General features: G+C 46.1%; 1 protein-coding gene across 25 annotated transcripts in view; it reads right to left on the reverse strand.

The window, feature by feature from the left end:
- APBB2 (amyloid beta precursor protein binding family B member 2) overlaps positions 1-19147 on the reverse strand; it is a 405899-nt gene that overhangs the window by 24044 nt on the left and 362708 nt on the right. The window contains exon 13 of one of the 25 annotated variants that reach the window (XM_055246441.2): positions 6904-6909. The exons of the other annotated variants lie outside the window; for them this stretch is intronic. Within the exon in view, the coding sequence (XP_055102416.1) occupies positions 6904-6909 (6 nt within the window). The remainder of the gene's footprint in view (positions 1-6903; positions 6910-19147) is intronic. 25 annotated transcript variants of the gene reach the window in all.

The raw sequence follows: 19147 nt of genomic DNA on the forward strand, positions 1-19147 counted from the left end.
CCGGGCGCGGTGGCGGGCGCCTGTAGTCCCAGCTACTCGGAGGCTGAGGCAGGAGAATGGCGTGAACCCGGGAGGCGGAGCTTGCAGTGAGCCGAGATTGCGCCACTGCACTCCAGCCCGGGCGACAGAGCGAGACTCTGTCTCAAAAAAAAAAAAAAAAAAAAAAGAATAACTCTGGGGTCCCTGCTAGGACAGCCAAGCACCCCATCACTGGAGTGGGGGAGGGAAGGAGGGCTGGTTTGGTGCAGGAAGCTGATGAGCTCCAGGGTGGACAAGACGTATGGGGTGCTTGTGCTTGAGGAGCACCAGAGGTGACGAGGCCCACCAAGCAGGTGGGTGCTGGGACCCTGCGCTGAGGCCTGCGGTCTGGGCAGGAGACATGGATCTGGGAGGTCGGGGGAGCAGGTGAGAGTGTGGAGCGTGAAAAGACAAAGCTGGCCGGGCGCGGTGGCTCATGCCTGTAATCCCAGCATTTTGAGAGGCCAAGGCGGGTGGATCTCTTCAGGTCAGGAGTTTAAGACCAGCCTGGCCAACATGGCGAAACACCATCTCTACTAAAAATACAAAAATTAGGCGGGTGTGGTGGTACGCACCTGTAATCCCACCTACTTGGGAGGCTGAGGCGTGAGAATAGCTTGAACTCAGGAGATGGAGGTTGCGGTAGGCTGAGAATTGCACCACTGCACTCCTGCCTAGGCAAACAGAGCAAGACTCCATCTCAAAAACAAACAAACAAACAAAAAACATGTCAAACCAAGGCCTGGCAACTGGGGAAGAAAGACATTTAGAGGCCTTGTTGAGGCAGGAGGTCCAATGAGAAGGTGGAGAAAAAATTGCTGGAGCAGAGGGCAGGAAAAGCCCAGGAGAGGCTGGTCCCAAAGACATCAAAGAAAGGGGGTTGAGGGAAAGGGGTAGAGAGCTTTCCAGAACAGTGGGAGACAGGCCAGATGGTCTCAGCCACAAGGAGGTCTGCAGTGACCTTGGCCTCCTGGACCCTTTCCTGGGAGAAGGAGTTTGGGGCCCAGCCTGAGGAGTACAGGAATTAAAAGAACAGAGTTCATCCATCTCTCTCCTTTCTGTTTTTTACTCTTCTCCTTCTGGAACCTTCCAAACACACATAAAAATGGAGAAGATAGTAAACGAACTCTACATCCCATCAGCTGGCTTCCACAGTGATCAAAATGTCGCCAACTAGTTTTTTACACAACTGGGTTTTTCCCAATCCCAGTGTTATGATGCTAAAAGCCAGTATGGTCATACGTAAGAGCAACAGGGTATTTCCTAGATTTTCTTGTATTGTGAGGGGGTAAGAAATTGCTTTGTAGTAAACACACCTCCACACTCAGAGTGTTCCTGACAGACTGTGCAAACCTAAACTGGTGTGATCAGCTCAGGCCGAGCATGTGAGCTGGGGGGGAAAGAGTGTGCTGGGTGCCACACGGCCATCAGGCGTCAGGCAGCCAAGCAGGCAGGGCCCGTAGCCAGCTCTGTTGCTGCATGGGACACGGGGGCTGGCTGGTCCACTGCAGTCACCTCTGAGGAGCCTTCAGGTGGGGAGCCCTTGAGGGCTATCCTTTCGTTAGCACTCCTGGCTTCCAGAGCACCAGGAGGGTCCCATCTCAGACAGGCTGGGAGCCATACTCATTAACCGGGTGCCTCACACAGCCACGCAGGCTCCAGGCTTCAGCATCTCATCTGTAAAACCACACAGCTGGCCCAGAAGATCTCCAAGGGCCAGAAAGAACATCGCTCCCAGTTTTTCCAACAGCTTCTAGATTCCCAGGAACCTGTGGTTATCTGAAATTCTACCACCTGCGATCATCAGACACGATCTGACACTTGGCAGCAAGACCCATTTCTGCCCTCTGCTCCAGCTCATGCCATTCCCCAGCCATTTTCAAGGCTAGGCCAGGAGCCATCTGCTCCCCATACATGGAGTCTCACTTCATTTAACGCCTGCAGTCATGAGAATCATTGCATTTTCTTTGATAAGCCAGGAAGTGGAAGGGTTATAGCTATAGTTTCTTGTTTCTCTTCTTTAAATGGTGACAGAAGCTAGTACCAGGAATCAAGTACCTGTTGCCACCTGCTTACTGAGCCCTGGTGTTGCCAACTCTTTTCATTCCTGTCTTTTTGGCTGTCTTCCTCAGTGATTACTCTCCCAGAGGACCAGGATAGAGTTTTGCTGGAGAAAAATGACAGTGTTAATACATCTTATCTGACAGACTCAAATTTCTTAATTAAAAAAATAAAAAGGACCACCAAGATTGCTTTTACATATTCTCAGTTACATAGCATTCTAATCACCCAGTAGGGGCTTAATCCATCTTTATGGAATGAATGAATAAATGATTCTTTATTCAAGCGGGCTTTATTTATTATTATTATTATTGTTATTATTTTGAGACAGATTCTCGCTCTGTCACCCAGGCTGGAGTGCAGTGGCATGATCTCGGCTCACTGCAACTTCCACCTCCTGGGTTCAAGTGATTCTCATGCCTTGGCCTCTTGAGTAGCTAGTATTACAGGTGTGCACCACCACACGTGGCTAATTGTTTTTTTTTGTTGTTTTGTTTTTTTTTTTTTGATGGAGTCTTACTCTGTCGCCCAGGCTAGAGTGCAGTAGCACGATCTCGGCTCACTGCAAGCTCCGCCTCCTGGGTTCGAGCAATTCTCCTGCCCCAGCCTCCCGAGTAGTTGGGACTACAGGCGCCCACCACCACACTTGGCTGAGTTTTAGTATTTTTAGTAGAGACAGGGTTTCACCATGTTAGCCAGTATGGTGTCGATCTCCTGACCTCGTGATCCACCTGCCTCGGCCTCCCAAAGTGCTGGGATTACAGGCGTGAACCATGCGCCTGGCCAATTTTTGTATTTTTAGTAGAGATGGAGTTTCACCACGTTGGGCAGGCTGGTCTCGAACTCCTGGCCTCAAGTGATCCACCTACCTCAGCCTCCCAAAGTGCTGGGATTACAGGCATGAGCCACCATGCCTGGCAAAAGCAGGCTCCATTTTAAAAAATAGCCAGAACTACTTATTCTCTCCCTAAATCTCTCCTTTGCAACTCTCTTAGTGTGAGTAGAATTTGCTTATGTGTTTACCTCTCTTCCAAAAGGCATCTACAGACCTCTTAGCTGTGACTCAGGCTAACTTTTCAAAGTCCCTTTTACAGCAGCACCAGCAGGTGGTACCTAGAGTATTTCCATGATAGGACATCTCGTTTCTTTAATAAATCAGCCTGTTCTGTTGGTGGAAAGCTCCAGTGAATAATATATATATGTCTTCTTAAAACATTTTTATATATTTTTTTTCACTTTATTATTTTGGGACAGGCTCTCACTCTGTCGGCCAGGCTGGAGTGCAGTGGTGCGATCACAGCTCATTGTAGCCTCGACCTCCTGGACTCAAGCGATCCTTCCGTCTCAGCCTTCCAAGTAGCCGGGACTACAGGCACGTGCCACCACACCTGGCTCAAAATATATTTTTTCTAAATGATGAACGTAACCTTGCCTCCCTGTAACTTCTGCTTGTAGGATCTAGCTTTGCTTTCTGGAGTGGCACAGAACAAGTTGACCTTGTCAGCTGCACCAGAGCCCATGTAACTGGCGGGAACTCACCTGTCCTTTTCTGTTAGATTCACATTACACTCAATCGCTCACCAATCCTCTGTTGTTGGGATTCCTTACCAAGTATCCACAATTTGATAACATCTTTCACATCAATCACATTGGCTCAGGTCAAATACATGGTACGTTTTATTGAGGGAATTTGTGAAGGCTGGCACACGATAGGCATTCAATAAATGCTAGGTACCATATTATAAATGAGGACAAAGAAGTCAAACAAAAAGCCTACTTTGAAATACTGTCTCCTTATCCACGAGGGATTTTTCTTTTTTCTTTTTTTTTCTTGAGACAGAGTCTCACTCTGTCGCCCAGGCTGGAGTGCAGTGGCACGATCTCGGCTCACTGCAAGCTCCGCCTCCCGGGTTCACACCATTCTCCTGCCTCAGCCTCTCCGAGTAGCTGGGACTACAGGCGCCCGCCACCACGCCTGGCTAATTTTTTGTATTTTTTTTAGTAGAGACGGGGTTTCACCGTGGTCTCAATCTCCTGACCTCGTGATCCGCCCGCCTCGGCCTCCCAAAGTGCTGGGATTACAAGCGTGAGCCACCACGCCCAGCCGGGATTTTTCTTTTTTGTTTGTTTGTTTTTGAGATGGAGTCTTGCTCTGTCGCCCAGGCTGGAGTACAGTGGTGCCATCTCGGCTCACTGCAACCTCTGCCTCCCAGGTTCAAGAAATTCTCTTGCCTCGGCCTCCCAAGTAGCTGGGATTACAGGCGTGTGACACCATGCCTGGCTAATTTTTGTATTTTTAGTAGAGACGGGGCTTCGCCATGTTGGCCAGCGTGGTCTCGAATTCCTGACCTCAGGTGATCCGCCCGCCTTGGCCTCCCAAAGTGCAGGGATTACGGGCATGAGCCATTGCGCCTGGCCCCACGAGGGGTGTTTTTAAATAAATATTTGCACTCATATGAATTATACTAAGATTTGCTAAAATGTACCCAATGACCCTTCCCTCCCGGCTTATCTTTCTATTGATGCTATTGCAAAGGGCAGGTCCCATCTGCAAATAAGGGTAGGACAGCAGCAAAGGGATTGGATCCAAACATTGCACTTCTGGCACTTTAGGACAAAGGGCTTTCTCTCCTCTTTGTTTCACCTGTGCAGGGCCTAGCATGAGATCCAAAATAGAATTCAAAAGGTAAGCCCACATGAGAACACGGTGTAATTATAGGGTTCCTGGGCTATACAAAAATGTGGGTTGTTGACAGTCTGTACAAGGTCTGGAGGAAGAATGAGTCCTGTTTTCAAGACTGGATGCTTTTATTTTCTGACTGCACTTTGACAAATCTTGTTTTGAGAGTGGGAGGAACCAGGAAGCGAAAGTACATAAGAAACTTCATCTTTCCAGATGGCCAATCCAGAATGACCCCCCGCAACACACACACATGTAAAACTTTGGTTTTCTGTTCTTTTTAACCCAATGTCCAATGTATCATATGCAGGCATCACTAATTTCACAAAGTTCAGGCTCTCGCTTGGTAAGCTTAACTTACTTTCTCCTTCTTTGCAAGCTTAAAAAGATGCTAAGTTTTTTAGCCTCTGAAAGGAGCATCCCAGGTACTCGTCACCCGAGTAAACACACAGGCTTGGCAGGGAATTCTTCACCAGGCATGCTCATGAGACACAGAGTGTGTAAACAGCAGATCTGAAATTCTACCACCTGCAATTATCGAGGTGGCTTGGGCAAACTAGAATCTGTAGCCCTCTCTAGAACAGGGTCCTGCTGTTAATATTCAGAGCAACTGCCTCCCAGTGAGGACACCCACATAAACAAGGAGGACAGGAACTAGCAAACACCTGAAAATGTCCTCACCATTGACTCTGATGGGACTGGCTGTTATTTTACATGAAGGAGCTCACATCTGCATGCACAGCCCTCATCCTCCAGAACCTTCCACCACCTGCCCCCGCCAGGGTCTCCTCAAAGTGATTTAAAAAGTCAGTAAAACCTGCAAATTCTCCTAATCACACTCTCTGGAAGACCAGCCCTGCAGATGTCACCGCCCACTCTATGCTGTCTCTCTCTCTTAACCACTGGACTGTGACAGCAGCACATCACAGGGGAAAACAGCCACCAGCAAGGGGCAGTCACAACACCAGTGTGGCAGGAAATATCGGCTGAGGAATCATCACTTCCAGCTCCCAACCAGGCAGGGAGGTTACATGAGACCAACTCCGACACAAAGAGGAGATCTGCCTTCATGTCTCTCCACTTTGCCCAGCAGGAACCACCATCATTCTTTCAAGGAGAAAAATCTCCAAATTCCCTTCTTCCATCAAAAGTGGAGTTTTTATTAAGTGGTAGAGCTATGGAATCGTGGAGCTTAAAGTCAAGTCCCCAATCAATCAAATGGGCAGGTGGACATGCAGAGCATGGGAAAAACACAACTGAGGTCAAAATCTCTTGTGTCATAGGGATGTCTTTTCTGTGGTTCTATCCTTCTTGTGGTGGAGAGGGAGGACCATATATTTTGGCTAATAATTGACACTGAAACTGAATCAGTGCTTCTGGCTAGACTAGTAGCCTAGTGCCAACCCTTACCAATCAAATTCTAGAGAATATGTAATATAAGCACTAATACTAATTTTTCTTATTTATTTATTTATTTTGAGACAGAGTATCCCTCTGTCACCCAGGCTGGAATGCAGTGGTGCCATCTTGGCTCACCGCAACCACCGACTCCCAGGTTCAAGTGGTTCTCCTGCCTAGGCCTCCCAAGTAGCTGTGATTACAGGTGCCCACCACCACGCCTAGCTAATTTTTTGTATTCTTAGTAGAAATGAGATTTCACCATGTTGGCCAGGCTGGTCTTGAACTCCTGACCTCGAGTGATCCACCCACCTTGGCCTCCCAAAGTGTTAGGATTACAGGCGTGAGCCACCACGCCCGGCCATGATATTAATTTTCCTAGAAGCATGAAAAGCCTCCTTCTACAACATGGTACATAACCTATTTCCATCACATTCACTCCCTGCCACACTGATGAGATTTTTCTCAGTCGTTAGTGAGTGACCACATTGGTGTTAGACTTATTCACTCAGCCCATCCCCTTCCACAACCAGGGTCAAACACAGTAGAGAATGAGGGACGCAGACCCAATTCCAGACTGTTTTAAATGCTAGTGATAAAAGGCAAAACGAAACAAAACAAAAGTTCTGCCTTTCAAAGACAAGGATGGTTGTGAGGATGGCAATGCGACACGAAGAAAGCAAGTGAGCTTTGCCAGACACGTTAAGACACCACGAAGGGGGGAGAAGTGAAAATCGGCCGGTTACCTCTCTCTGAATCCGGGAAGGCGTGAGGGAACAGAGCAGAAACAACACGTTAGCATTCACACAGCATCCCGCAAATAACACAGCCCCGTTAACAGCGAGCCTGAGCACTGACAGCTCATCTCATTTCCCAACTCTGCAGCAATTAATAGGCTTTCCGTGCTTATTTTAGGTCAACTGTATCGCCCAGAAGTGTGTATTTTGAGCCACATTACGATGAAGCCAAGAGATGCCAGCTGAATTTACAGAGGCAACATATCAACTGGGGGAGGTAATCAAGCTTAAAATATCACAGTCAAATACAGGAAACTGTTTGCAGTAAACACTGGCAGAGGACGTGTCTTCATTTTCCAGTTCCACCTGCTCCCAATAAAAAACATACAGAAACAACAGCATGGACACAGCCTTACCTGTTTTACTGACATTCCTGACACTCTATTAACACAGCTACATCACTGGAATCCAGGCACTTTTCCTGAGATGCATCCTTACAGGGCAACAGGGAGGGAGGGAGGCAGCACAGGTCAAGGGCAGGGGTGGGAAGTGGGAGAGACAGGAGATGACAGCTCAGAGGGGGAGAGATCAGAGATGTCCCAGGAAAAAGAATGGAACGGAAAGAGAAGCAGAGTGCAAGTCTGGTTGGGGCCACACTCGGAGTTCCCTCCCTGAGCTGCCCAGAGCTGCCCTGAGCTGCCTGGGACCCTAATGAAGTCACTTAACCCCCTGACCCATGGTGCTCACACCATTCCCTTCTGGCATTGTCACAGCCGATTTGCATGCACCGTACACAGAGCAACTGGACCGAAGAGGCACGGAGAACTGGATAGATAACGAGGAGGAAAGGAAGAAACCCAATGTTTACAGAAACCTGTTCTCTCAGGCGCTCTATGGCCAGGGTCATGCAGCAGCCAGCAGGGCCCTGCAGGGATAGAGCTAAAATCATGGCATGAAACGCCAAGTGCACCAGACAGTGAACCACAAAGTCATGAAGTGGAAAGGAAGAGCTGCTGCCCCTGCGGCGGAACAATGACCATGGCACACTAGTAAGTGGAGCAAAAACAAAGCCAAGCTGTAAACGCATGGTCTTATAAAGACAACAAAATGTTTGCATGTGTATTTTAACATATACACAGTAAAAAACTTGGAATATAATACCCAAACTGTCAACTGTAATATGGGAAAGGGGATTATGGAGGATTTTACTTTTATCTCTTTGAAAATTATACAATAAGCACATTTGACTTTTGTGATAAAATATGCAAATATCTACCTCAGTACTGAATGGAAGCCATTGTGATCAGCATGCCCCGGGGCAGTTAACAGGACTAATATTAATGATTACAGTAACACCAGCCACCAACTGCCCTTTATTGAGCTCTGTTTGGCCCCTAACAGTAACTGGACAAGGTCAGTATTACTGTTCTGACAGATGAGGAAACAAGTTCAGAGAGGCTGAGACACTTGGCCAAGGTCACACAGCTACTACATGAGGAAGAGAGTTTGAGGGTAGGCTGCAGGACTCGAATTCTAGTCTTAGATGCACCCATGATGGGTACTCCATCCTTCTACACAGTCCTGCAGAGCCCCCTAATGGTTTGTCTCCTAAATGGCAAACACAGTCCCTGCGCACAGGTATTCAAGGTAGGGCCAAAGGGTTTGGCCAAGAACCTAGGGTTTTAGAGGAACAGGGAACATTCCTCTCTTTTGGGTGAACTTTTGTAGGGAAAGAGGTGGCTAAAAATTCCTAAGAGGGTCTTTGGGCTGAAGAGGCAGACACAGCTGTGCTCAAATCCAGATGGGTAGCCACATTCCTTCAAGTACACTGCTTACCTTCTCTCTATTTACTCAACATAGATTTCCAGGGCCCCTCTGTGTGCCAGGCACACTGTGTTACATGGTATGCCCCACAAAAGCTGTTTCCTCATCATTGAAGAGGGGATAAGGACACCTGCTCATGCCCATAATGCTCAGGGCATTGTAAGATGAAGTTAAATGGGACGATATGTGTACGGGAGTGCTGGGCATGGAACAAAGCTGCAATAACCTGCAACGTTAACAGCTATTATCACTGTGTCATCCAATAGCTTCATCTCTTCGGCTGGGTTGTGCTGGGCAGCATTTGAGATGGACTGTCTCCCACGGAAGGACAGTCACCTGGGGGAGTGGCAGGGGCCCTCTGCTCAGGTTTGCTGGACCCCAGCTGATACAGGATGCTGGAGAGTCACCTCTTGGCTCAGGTCCCTCTGTGCTACTCGGTTCAACCTATCAAAGCCAGGCTTGGGTAGCAATTTACAAGATCAGCAAAGGACCCAGAGACCTGGATGCTGGTCCCAGTCTGAATCCACAGCTGGGTAACATTATGCAAGTCACACAACCTCCCTAATTCTTGGGTTCCTAATCTCAGAATGGATGTGCTAGGAACTTCTTAGTGCTCAGATTTTTATCAGAAAAGGATATGTTAGTGCTTTGACTTGCTTTTAATTATACCAAATGTTTTCAATTTCTTATTTTTAATAAAAAGCCTATCTGTAGTATGTGACAAAAACTTTAAAAATCTAACAATCTGAGAATACAACCTGTTTCTTTTGTGTATAATTATTATTGTAGTCTTGGATATTTTAAATCAGATCCATTGCTAGTGATTCACTTAAAAACATACCATCAAGATGTAGCTACTGTGTTTTTCCCTGAAAGCAGACTTGGAAAAAATGCTACTGCAAACTTTTAGCACAGTTAATTCATTTGGGGTTAATAAACACTGCTGGATTTAAGTAACAAAGTGAAAACCAGCCATAAATAAGAGACGCAGAGTGATCTTTGAAATGTCATTCAGAAACCCAGAAGAGTCAAAGACAGTGCCAGCAGCTCCACCAATTCAGCACCTTGTAAATTTGCTGGGAAGAAAACATCAGTCCAAAGCTGGGCTTCTGCACAAAACAAACCAGTCTGAGAGTGGAGAAGGCTAGATTTAGTGCCAGGCGTAAGTCTACTCCCTTCTTGCTGTACAAGATGCCAGTGGGAAGAATTAAACCCCAAGATTAATTCCACATGAGCCGCATACCCCAAGGCTGCCTGATCAGCATGCTCTCCGTGGCTGTTCCTTGGGAAAATAAATGTGGGAGTAATTGGCAATGTTTTCATTAATATAAGCCTGAAATAACAGAAGTACTTGGCATGTGTAACTGGAATCCAAATGAAAAGGAAATTCCTCAAAAAACAAAAAAAAAAACCCCAGCACACCAGAATGACAATGTCTATTCCAGCTTTTTGGAAGAGGACGCCATCTCCTGTTCCCTGGCACAGCCACCTACTTCTCATGCTGCGCACGACTGTCCACTTTTCACAAACTGAGCGCGCGAGGCAAGGTCTTGCCAGTAGACTTCTTACTCCATTTTTGCAGAAGTCTCTGTTGCATGCTTCTTTTTGATGCTTGTCTTCCATCACTGGCCATCTCTCCAGCCTTTTGAGCACGCATCACACCATTATCCACAGGACAATGAAGTAAACACTGCAAAACTTTACATCATGAAAATTCTTGCACCAGCTCCCGAGTTTGACAGTTTATTTTTTCCCTCCAGCTTCAGGGGTGTGTGTGTGTGTGTGTGTGTGTGTGTGTGTGTGTGTGTGTCATTTATCAGCTGTCTGCCCTTGGTCAGGGCCCTTAGCCTCTTTCTTTTTCAGTTTCTTCATCTGTGAAATGGGAATCATAGGGGCCCTCAGGTCCTGAGAGTGCTATAAGATTCCATTATTTAATCCATATAAAGCTCCTACAGGGTGGCGGCTTGAGTATGGCCTTACAGTGCAGGTCAGGCCAATCACTATGTGAGAGAGGGAAGGGGACCTCCACCAGGAGAAAGGAAAGGTTCCTGACCTGTTTTGGATCAAGGCACTCTGATGAAAACACTCCAAAAAAAAAAAAAAAGTGCCCAGACTCACAATTTTATACACCATTTTGGAAGGGGGCAGAGCTGGAACAGTTCAGTGATTCTTGAAACTCAATCCCAGGTCCCTTTAGAATCTACATGCCGCAGGTGAAAGGCCTCTGAACTGAAACGAATACTGAATTTATGCAAATTTACCATCTGATTTCTGGCTGATATTTAGAGAATTCATCTCAGGGAAAGGTTCTATCCTTCCCAGGATCAACCGGTGACATGAACAACCGTCTCTGACCAAGTGTGCCTTCCTTTCCAAAGCAAGCTCCCCTCCCACCTCACTGTCCTGCCCAGCAGCGCCATGATGGGAAACTTAGACTTTCAGCACTTAGAAGTGTAAAGCTAGGAGTTAAGGTTATTGAAATTCAAGGCACATTATTCTAAACAAAGGACTTTCTCATGCCATTGGAGGGAAGACACAATAGTTACCAGCCCGCTTACTAATGAGGAGGGGGAAAAAGGATATTTAAAAGCAACCAGGAAATGAGTATTTTTAAAAGTCCATCTTTGAAGACTTTAAGCAAGAATTAACGAGCTTCAGCTTTCATCTGTGCTATATCACAGATTAAAAAAAAAAAACAAAAAACCAAATGCAAAAATCTTGCATCTCTGAATATCTGAGAGAAGAATACACACACAAATTGTATTTAGTTATTAAGTGAGAGATAATTTATGCCATGTTCCAGTTTCAACTTTAAAGTTTAGGGTACGATGAAAGGATAACGTTATATAAATTCTACCTGAACTGTGAAACCATGGGTTAGCTTCCTTTCTGAAAGCCAAGATGGTAAAACAAAAATAAAAAATACCAGGTCAGGCATGGTGGCTCACACTTGTAATCCCAGCACTTTGGGAGGATGAGGCAGGTGGATTACTTGAGGCCAGGAGTTCAAGACCAGCCTGCCAACATAACGAAACCCCGTCTCTACTAAAAAATACAAAAATTAGGGGCCGGGCGTAGTGGCTCACGCCTGTAATCCCAGCACTTTGGGAGGCTGAGGCAGGCAGATCACGAGGTCAGGAGATCAAGACCATCCTGGCTAACACAGTGAAACCCTGTCTCTACTAAAAATACAAAAAATTAGCTAGGCGTAGTGGCGTGCACCTGTAGTCCCAGCTACTCGGGAGGCTGAGGCAGGAGAATGGCGTGAACCTGGGAGGCAGAGTTTGTAGTGAGCCGAGATTGCGCCACTGCACTCCAGCCTGGGCGACAGAGCCAGACTCCGTCTCAAAAAAAAATAAAAATAAATAAATAAATAAAAATACAAAAATTAGCCAGGCATGGTGGCGCATACCTGTAGTCCCAGCTACTCAGGAGGCTGAGACGTGAGAATCACTGGAACCCGGGAGGCGGAGGTTGCAGTGAGCTGAGATCGTGCCTCTGCACTCCTGCCTGGGTGACAGAACAAGACTGTCTCAAAGAAACAAAACAACACAAAACACCGTGACACCAGAAGGCTCCTATCTGACAAAGCACAGGAACGCATAAGGATTTAGAAGTGATTCAGAGCAGGGAAAATGACAGCACAGTGGTTTCCATGCCAGAATGCCATCAGGGTACAAACTCCTGGCAAGGTGCAGACAAGACTCCTACTTAAAACCACGGTGTGCACCCAGCCGCGTGGAGGACCTCAGCCATGTGTAGGACCTCAGCCATGTGCAGGACCTCTTGTGGATATGCCATATTCGTGAATCACTTTCTGAATTTTCAAGGGGCTTTCTTTGTGCCAGTTCAAAGGAGTACTAGGGTAGATAACATGGAAAGCCAATACATATGGCCTTCATTTGAATTGTTTGTTGTTTTTGCTTGTTTTTTTTTTTTTTTTTTAAGAGATGGGATCTTGCTCTGCTGCCCAGGCAGGAGTGCAGTAGCACGATCATAGCTTACTGCATCCTCAGACTACTTGGCTCAAGCAATCCTCCAGCCTCAACCTCCCAAGTAGCAGGGGCTATAGGTGTTTGCCATCACACCCGGCTAATTTTTTGTTTGTTGTAGAAATGAGGTCTCACTATGTTGCAAAGGCTGGTCTCAAACTTTTGGGCTCAAGCAATCCACCCAGCTCAGCTTCTCAAAAAAGTGTTGGAATTACAGGCATGAGCCACCATGCCCAGCCCTGAATTTTGTTAACTTCCATCTAGATACAAGTATTTCTGGTATAATGTAAACTCAATAATATCTAAAGAAAAGCAGACACCAACCCTAGGAAGGCTGATTACCACTAACCAAGTAACAGCAGCGGCTCCTGGCTATGATTGCTTCTGTCTAGCCAGGCTCTGTTCTTGGTGCGCACTGTCGCCAAGCCACACAATAACCCCGCAGGGGGAAGCATCACGACTCTCATTTTACAAATGAGGAATCGAAGGATCAGAGAGTTTAAGTTGACTTGCTCCAAAGCCCACAGCTAGCAGGTGGTGATCTGCAAACAGAACGCAGGCCTGCTGGCTGGGCTCTTCCCTGCCGTGTAGCTCTGGGGCACCTAGCACCTGAGCCTGGCTCCCTCCCAGTTAATTGGCTCTGCTCTGGACCCTATCCCTCACTGGAGGTAGCCTCTGTTGTGCCTTTCTCTCTCTGTCCCTATTGGACTTTTGGTTCCACCACTGCTGGAGCTGGTGATGGTAATTAAGTGCTGTGTTTGGTTTAAATTACCTTCCTTTCATCCTCTGCTCAGTAGCCACTTATTCCATGACTCCTCTGCTTACAATTCCCACCCCCCCCCCCGCCCCCATCCCCCGCCACCACCCTCCCCCGGGGCCACAAACTCCCTGCCTCCAGCCACACTGGGACCGTTTTGCTTTGAAACATACAAGCCCGCCCCTGCCTGGACTTGCTGTTCGACTGCTTGGTCTGCTTTTCCCCCAGGTCCTCCCCTCATCATCCTGATCATCACTGCCTCCAAAAGAACCCTGAGGATCCCCCAGTCATTGTCAACATTCACAGCCATCTGAAACTACCCTATTTCCCTCTCTCCACCAAGAAAGTAAAGCTCATGCGAGCAAGAACCTTTCTGCCTGTTCACTTACCACTGTCTGGCACATAGTAGGCAATCAATCAATATTCTTGAATATGTGAATAAATAACTAAGTAGGGGAAACAGTGAACTCCCTTCTTCCTGATCAAGTTGGTAAGAAGCTAAGGGAATGATGCCACAAACAGTAGGGAGTTGGCTGGATTCCTTTTTCTCCTGCTATTGCTCATCACAGACAGCACTTTTAAAATGACTTTGGTTCATATCCTGTTTTCATGTCAGCCGAAACAATGTTAATAAAACATATATTTCATCTGAACAGGCAGAAGGCAAGTTCTGAGAAGATTATTAATCTCTTATGACTCTATTTAAAAGCAAAGCGAATCTATACTCTGATCATCTCCAGCAGAAATGACAACGATGTTGCTAGAGCTCCTAACTAGATTCCTTCTTTGGAACATTTGTCTAAATGAGAAATAGCTCCTCTGCTCCTGAAGAAATCAATATATAAATTTCTCTTGTATATTGATTTCTATCAAGATTTATCCCCAGATAATTTTCTTTATATTTGTACTCTAAGAGAAATAAACCTCTGCTTATCATTTAGGGAAAAGACCCAAGACAACACATTCCCATCACCTGCTGAGGCAGTGATGGACTGAAAAGCTGCCCTTTGGGGAGCCCACAAAGCATTCCTCCCGCCCCCTCAGAGGTACTAGAGTATAATGGCAGGAGTTAACGTCTTGATACAGTTTGAAAGAATATGTACTCTTCCTGTTTACTAAAGTTACTTTTTTTTTTTTTTTTTTTGAGACAGAGTCTCGCTCTGTCACCCAGGCTGGAGTGCAGTGGCACCATCTCAGCTCACTGCAACCTCTGCCTCCCAGGATCAAGCAATTCTCCTGCCTCAGCCTCTCGAGTAGCTGAGATTACTCGGCGCCACCACACCCAGCTAATTTTTGTATTTTTAGTAGAGACGGGGTTTCACCATGTTGCCCAGTCTGGTCTCAAGTTCCTCACCTCAGGTGATTCGCCCGCCTCGGCCTCCCAAAGTGCTGGGATTACAGGCGTGAGCCACCATGCCCTGCTACTCAGGTGACTTTTTATAGGCAGTTTGTCTCTTTGTTTCAGCATCATTTTTCCTTTTTCGTTGAATATGATGAAGAATCTTTAAAAAACGAAAACCACAGTGCCACTGCTGTAACATCCTGCTTTGTTTTTGTTAAGACATGGAGTCTTAGATGTTGTCCGGGCTGGACACAAACTCCTTGACTCAAGTGATTTGCCCACCTCAGGCTCCAGAACAGCTGGGACTACAGGTGGATACCACTGTGCCCGGCTTTGTAACACCCTATTATTATTATTTGAGTTTGGCTTCCTGTTATTGTCCATATTTGACAACTATAACAATATGTCATCTTAAAAAAGAAAGAGGCTCAAGTGTAGAAATACCCCAAAGACCCTGACCTTCTGCAGGAATTCTCTTTGGGGGCTAATTTTCAACATAACACAAAGCTGGCCAAAGATGACTGAACCTTCTTACTTCCAAGTGACGAAATCCCTATTTGAATTGTCATTAAAGGTTCTATGCAGGTCCTTCAGATCAGGATCAGCAAATTATGATCCCCCCAAATCTCAGACTGTTTTGTGAATGAAGAGTACTGGACCACAGCCACACTCATTCACTTAGGCAGAGGCTACAGCTCCTTTTGTGCCACAACTGCAGAGCTGAGTAGTTGCAACAGAGGCCACATGGCTCCAAAAGCCTTAAATATTTAATATGTGGCCAGTGCCTGGGAGTTCGAGGCCAGCATGGACAACATAGTGAGACCTCATCTCTACAAAAAACTTTTAAAAAATAGCCAGGTGTGGTGGTGCGTAAAGTGTGACTCTCAGCTATTCAGGAGGCTGCTTCAGCCCAGGAGGTCAAGGCTGCAGTGAACCGTGATCACACCACTTGCACTCCAGCCTGGGTAACCGAGTGAGACCCTGTCTCAAAAAAAAAATTTTTTTTTAAATCTGGCCTTTTACAGAAAAAATTTGCCAACCCCTGCTCTAGAGGACAATCTGTTTCAAGGGTGCAACATACGATGTGGACAGCACTCGCTAAACACTTCGTGGAGCCCAGTGCAAAATGAAAATGCAAGGCTCTCTGTCAAAAAAACAATGAACATCTTCAAGATGTTAACAGTAGAGTGTAAACCAATTGAGGGACCCTGCGACTGGCTGAGATGGTAGAATAATTCTCGTTCCAGGTGACAAACTCCCAGGGCTGGCTAGAAACTCTTCCACCAAGATGCAGGAGTAAGAGCATTTACAACTTGCAAATGCTTTAGAACCAAACAACCTTTTGCTCAACTGAAATCTTACACAGATGCCCAACATGTGAAGCGGCAGCCATGCGTATGTCTGCCCCAGCCATTTTATTTCTAAAAGGTCACTAGCAGGCGATGGCTCTTACAGTGTTTTAAAGGGGAGGGCGATGAAAAACACACCAGAATCCTCGAAAACAGCATTTTCAGGTAACATGGCAAACAGATGCATGCTCTGATATGACAGAATCAGGCCAACTTGGCCCCATTGTCAACTGTGCTCTCGGCTGCTGCTTGTCCTCTATCATAATTATTTCAACTGCTATAATTTATTCATCCCCAGACAAGCTTCCATGTTATAAGGTATCCAGATTGAAATGGCTGGAAGCTCAAATCACTCCTGCCCTTTCCCATCTGCTCAAAATACTGACTGCAGAAGGAATATTTTCTATGCATATATATTATTTTTATTTATTTATTTTTTTGCAAAACCAAACCAAAGTTATCTCAAAACTCAAGTTCTCTGACAAACATGTCGTTAAGCTTTCAAGTTCACAATTCTGAAGCTGGAAGAAGGGGGCAGAGAATCCTATCAGAAACTCAGTATTTAGTTCTACTTTACAGCTATAAGGAAATGGCTTCTCTAGCTCTCAAAATGCTCAGTGAATTTCCTGCAAAGTTACTAAGAAAGTTACTCTCTTTGAATTGAAATACACATGGAACAAATTTTATATTTATGAGAGAATATCAATTGTTGGAACTACAGAGGATGCTGCATGTGAAGTAACTTCAAATGTAATTATGGGGCTGGGCGCAGTGGCTCATGCCTGTAATCCCAGCACTAAAGCGGGTGGATCACTTGAGGTCGGGAGTTCAAAACCAGCCTGGCAAACATAGTGAAACCCCATCTCTACTAAAAATACAAAAAATTAGTGGGGCGTGGTGGTGCATGCCTGTAATCCCATCTATTTGGGAGGCTGAGGCAGGAGAATCGCTTGAACCCAGGAGGTGGAGGTTGCAGGGAGCTGAGATTGTGCCACTGCACTCCAGCCTGGGTGACAGAGCAAAACACTGTGTTCAAAAAAAAAAAAGGAATTATGAATGGATTCTTATAAACTGGGAACAAAGGTAGAATAATTCCATATAAATTAAGGCTTAAATCCATCTTCTCTTCTCAGTCTGATTCTTTATTTTCATGCCAGAACAAAAAAAATGCTCAAAGGTCTCATAACTAGTTGAGAACGACAAAAAGGGTATTGAAGGGTGAAAACATCTTGGAAAAATGGCCAAATACACAAGATTGCACTGGATGGATACGTCTGCTCATCTACACTGGAGAACCAAAGAAAAGTAAGTCAAAGTCTTTTTTTTTTCTGTCACCCAGGCTGGAGGGCAGTGGCACGATCTCAGCTCACTGCAACCTCCATCTCCCAGGTTCAAGTGATTCTCGTGCCTCAGCCTCCCTAGTAGCTGGAATTACAGGCATGTGCCACCATGCCCAGGTAATTTTTGTATTTTCAGTAGAGACAAGGTTTTGCTACATTTCCCAGGCTGGTCTTAAACTCCTAGCCTCAAGTGATCCTTTGGGGGCACTCGGCCTCCCAAAGTGCTGGGATTACAGCATGAGCCCGTGTCTGGCCTAAATCAAGGTCTTGACATAACATAAATGGAAAGGGACTTGTCCCATGGCTTAATAACTTTGTCCTCGAACAGTCATTACTTCTATTAGCATGTATTTTCTACAGACATAAACAACGCATCAAAGAAATCAGGTGTGGTCTCAGATCACACCCCTTCCTGCATCTTCTACAGTCAACTTGGCAAGTTCAACCTCCACATTTCCCCCACTTGCCTGCTTCTCTTCATGCCCTCTGCCACGTCACTAATCTCTCCTGGACTAGGGCTGGCCAACTGGTCCCTCGGTTTCCACTCCTGTTCCCAATATTTATTCCCTGAGATCTTTTTGTATGAAATAAACTAGATCATGGCATTCCCCTGGTTAACCCTCTTCATGGGCAACTCATGGCAAACCTTTAACCACTGCCCAGAAGCCCTAAAGAATCCTGTCCCCACCCACCTCTTCCAGCACAAACCACTGGCCTCCTCTTCATCCCCAGGCATGTTGAGTGCTCCACTTCCTCAGTGCTTTTTTTTTTTTTGCAATGGAGTTTTGCTCGTTGCCCAGGCTGGAGTGCAATGGCATGATTTCAGCTCACTGCAACCTCCGCCTCCCAGGTTCAAGTGATTCTCCTGCCTCAGCCTCCCGAGTAGCTGGGATTACAGGCATGCACCACCATGTCTGGCTAATTTTTTTTTGTATTTTTAGTAGAGACGGGGTTTCACCATGTTGGTCAGGCTGGTTTTGAACTCCTAACCTCAGGTGATCCACCTGCCTCGACCTCCCAAAGTGCTGGGATTACAGGTATGAGCTACCACACCCAGCTGTTCCTCAGTGCTTTCTATTCACTCCCCATGTGGCTGGCTTCTCAGCCTTCAAGCCCAGCTCAAATGTCGCCTCCTAGGACAGGCTGCCTCCTGCTGGCCCCTTTCCCCTCTGAGCTACTCTGTTGCATCATGCTGTTGATGGTCTTCAAGGCACTCGGCATAACCTGTATCATCTTGCTTCCTGAATTGTTTTTCCAGCTTATCTCCTGCCTCTTCAAACAGGGACCTTATCTGTCTCAGTCCTTCATGCTGCCTCACAAGGTGCCTGACACACGGATGCTCCTTATCTGCCAAACAGCATATTAACCCTTAGACTATAAATATTAAGCACATGATGGTCAAAATTAAACCCTAAAAGTAGACAATGAAGTATTTTCATCTACATTCATTCATCTGCCCATTCAACAACTGGGTTATTTATGGAGGGCATCCTATACTAGGTACTATGTTAGGGCCCGAGGAATCCAAAAGTCTAAGAACTTCTCAAATATATCATATTCTGTGTTCAACCCAGGCTCTTTAAAAAGACAAGTTACACTACTACTTAGTATGTTTTTCTGTGATCCTAGAGATTTGTGGAAAATCTGAA

This window comes from Symphalangus syndactylus, chromosome 16 (genome assembly GCF_028878055.3).
Source record: "Symphalangus syndactylus isolate Jambi chromosome 16, NHGRI_mSymSyn1-v2.1_pri, whole genome shotgun sequence".
In the NCBI taxonomy this organism is placed as follows: domain Eukaryota; kingdom Metazoa; phylum Chordata; class Mammalia; order Primates; family Hylobatidae; genus Symphalangus; species Symphalangus syndactylus.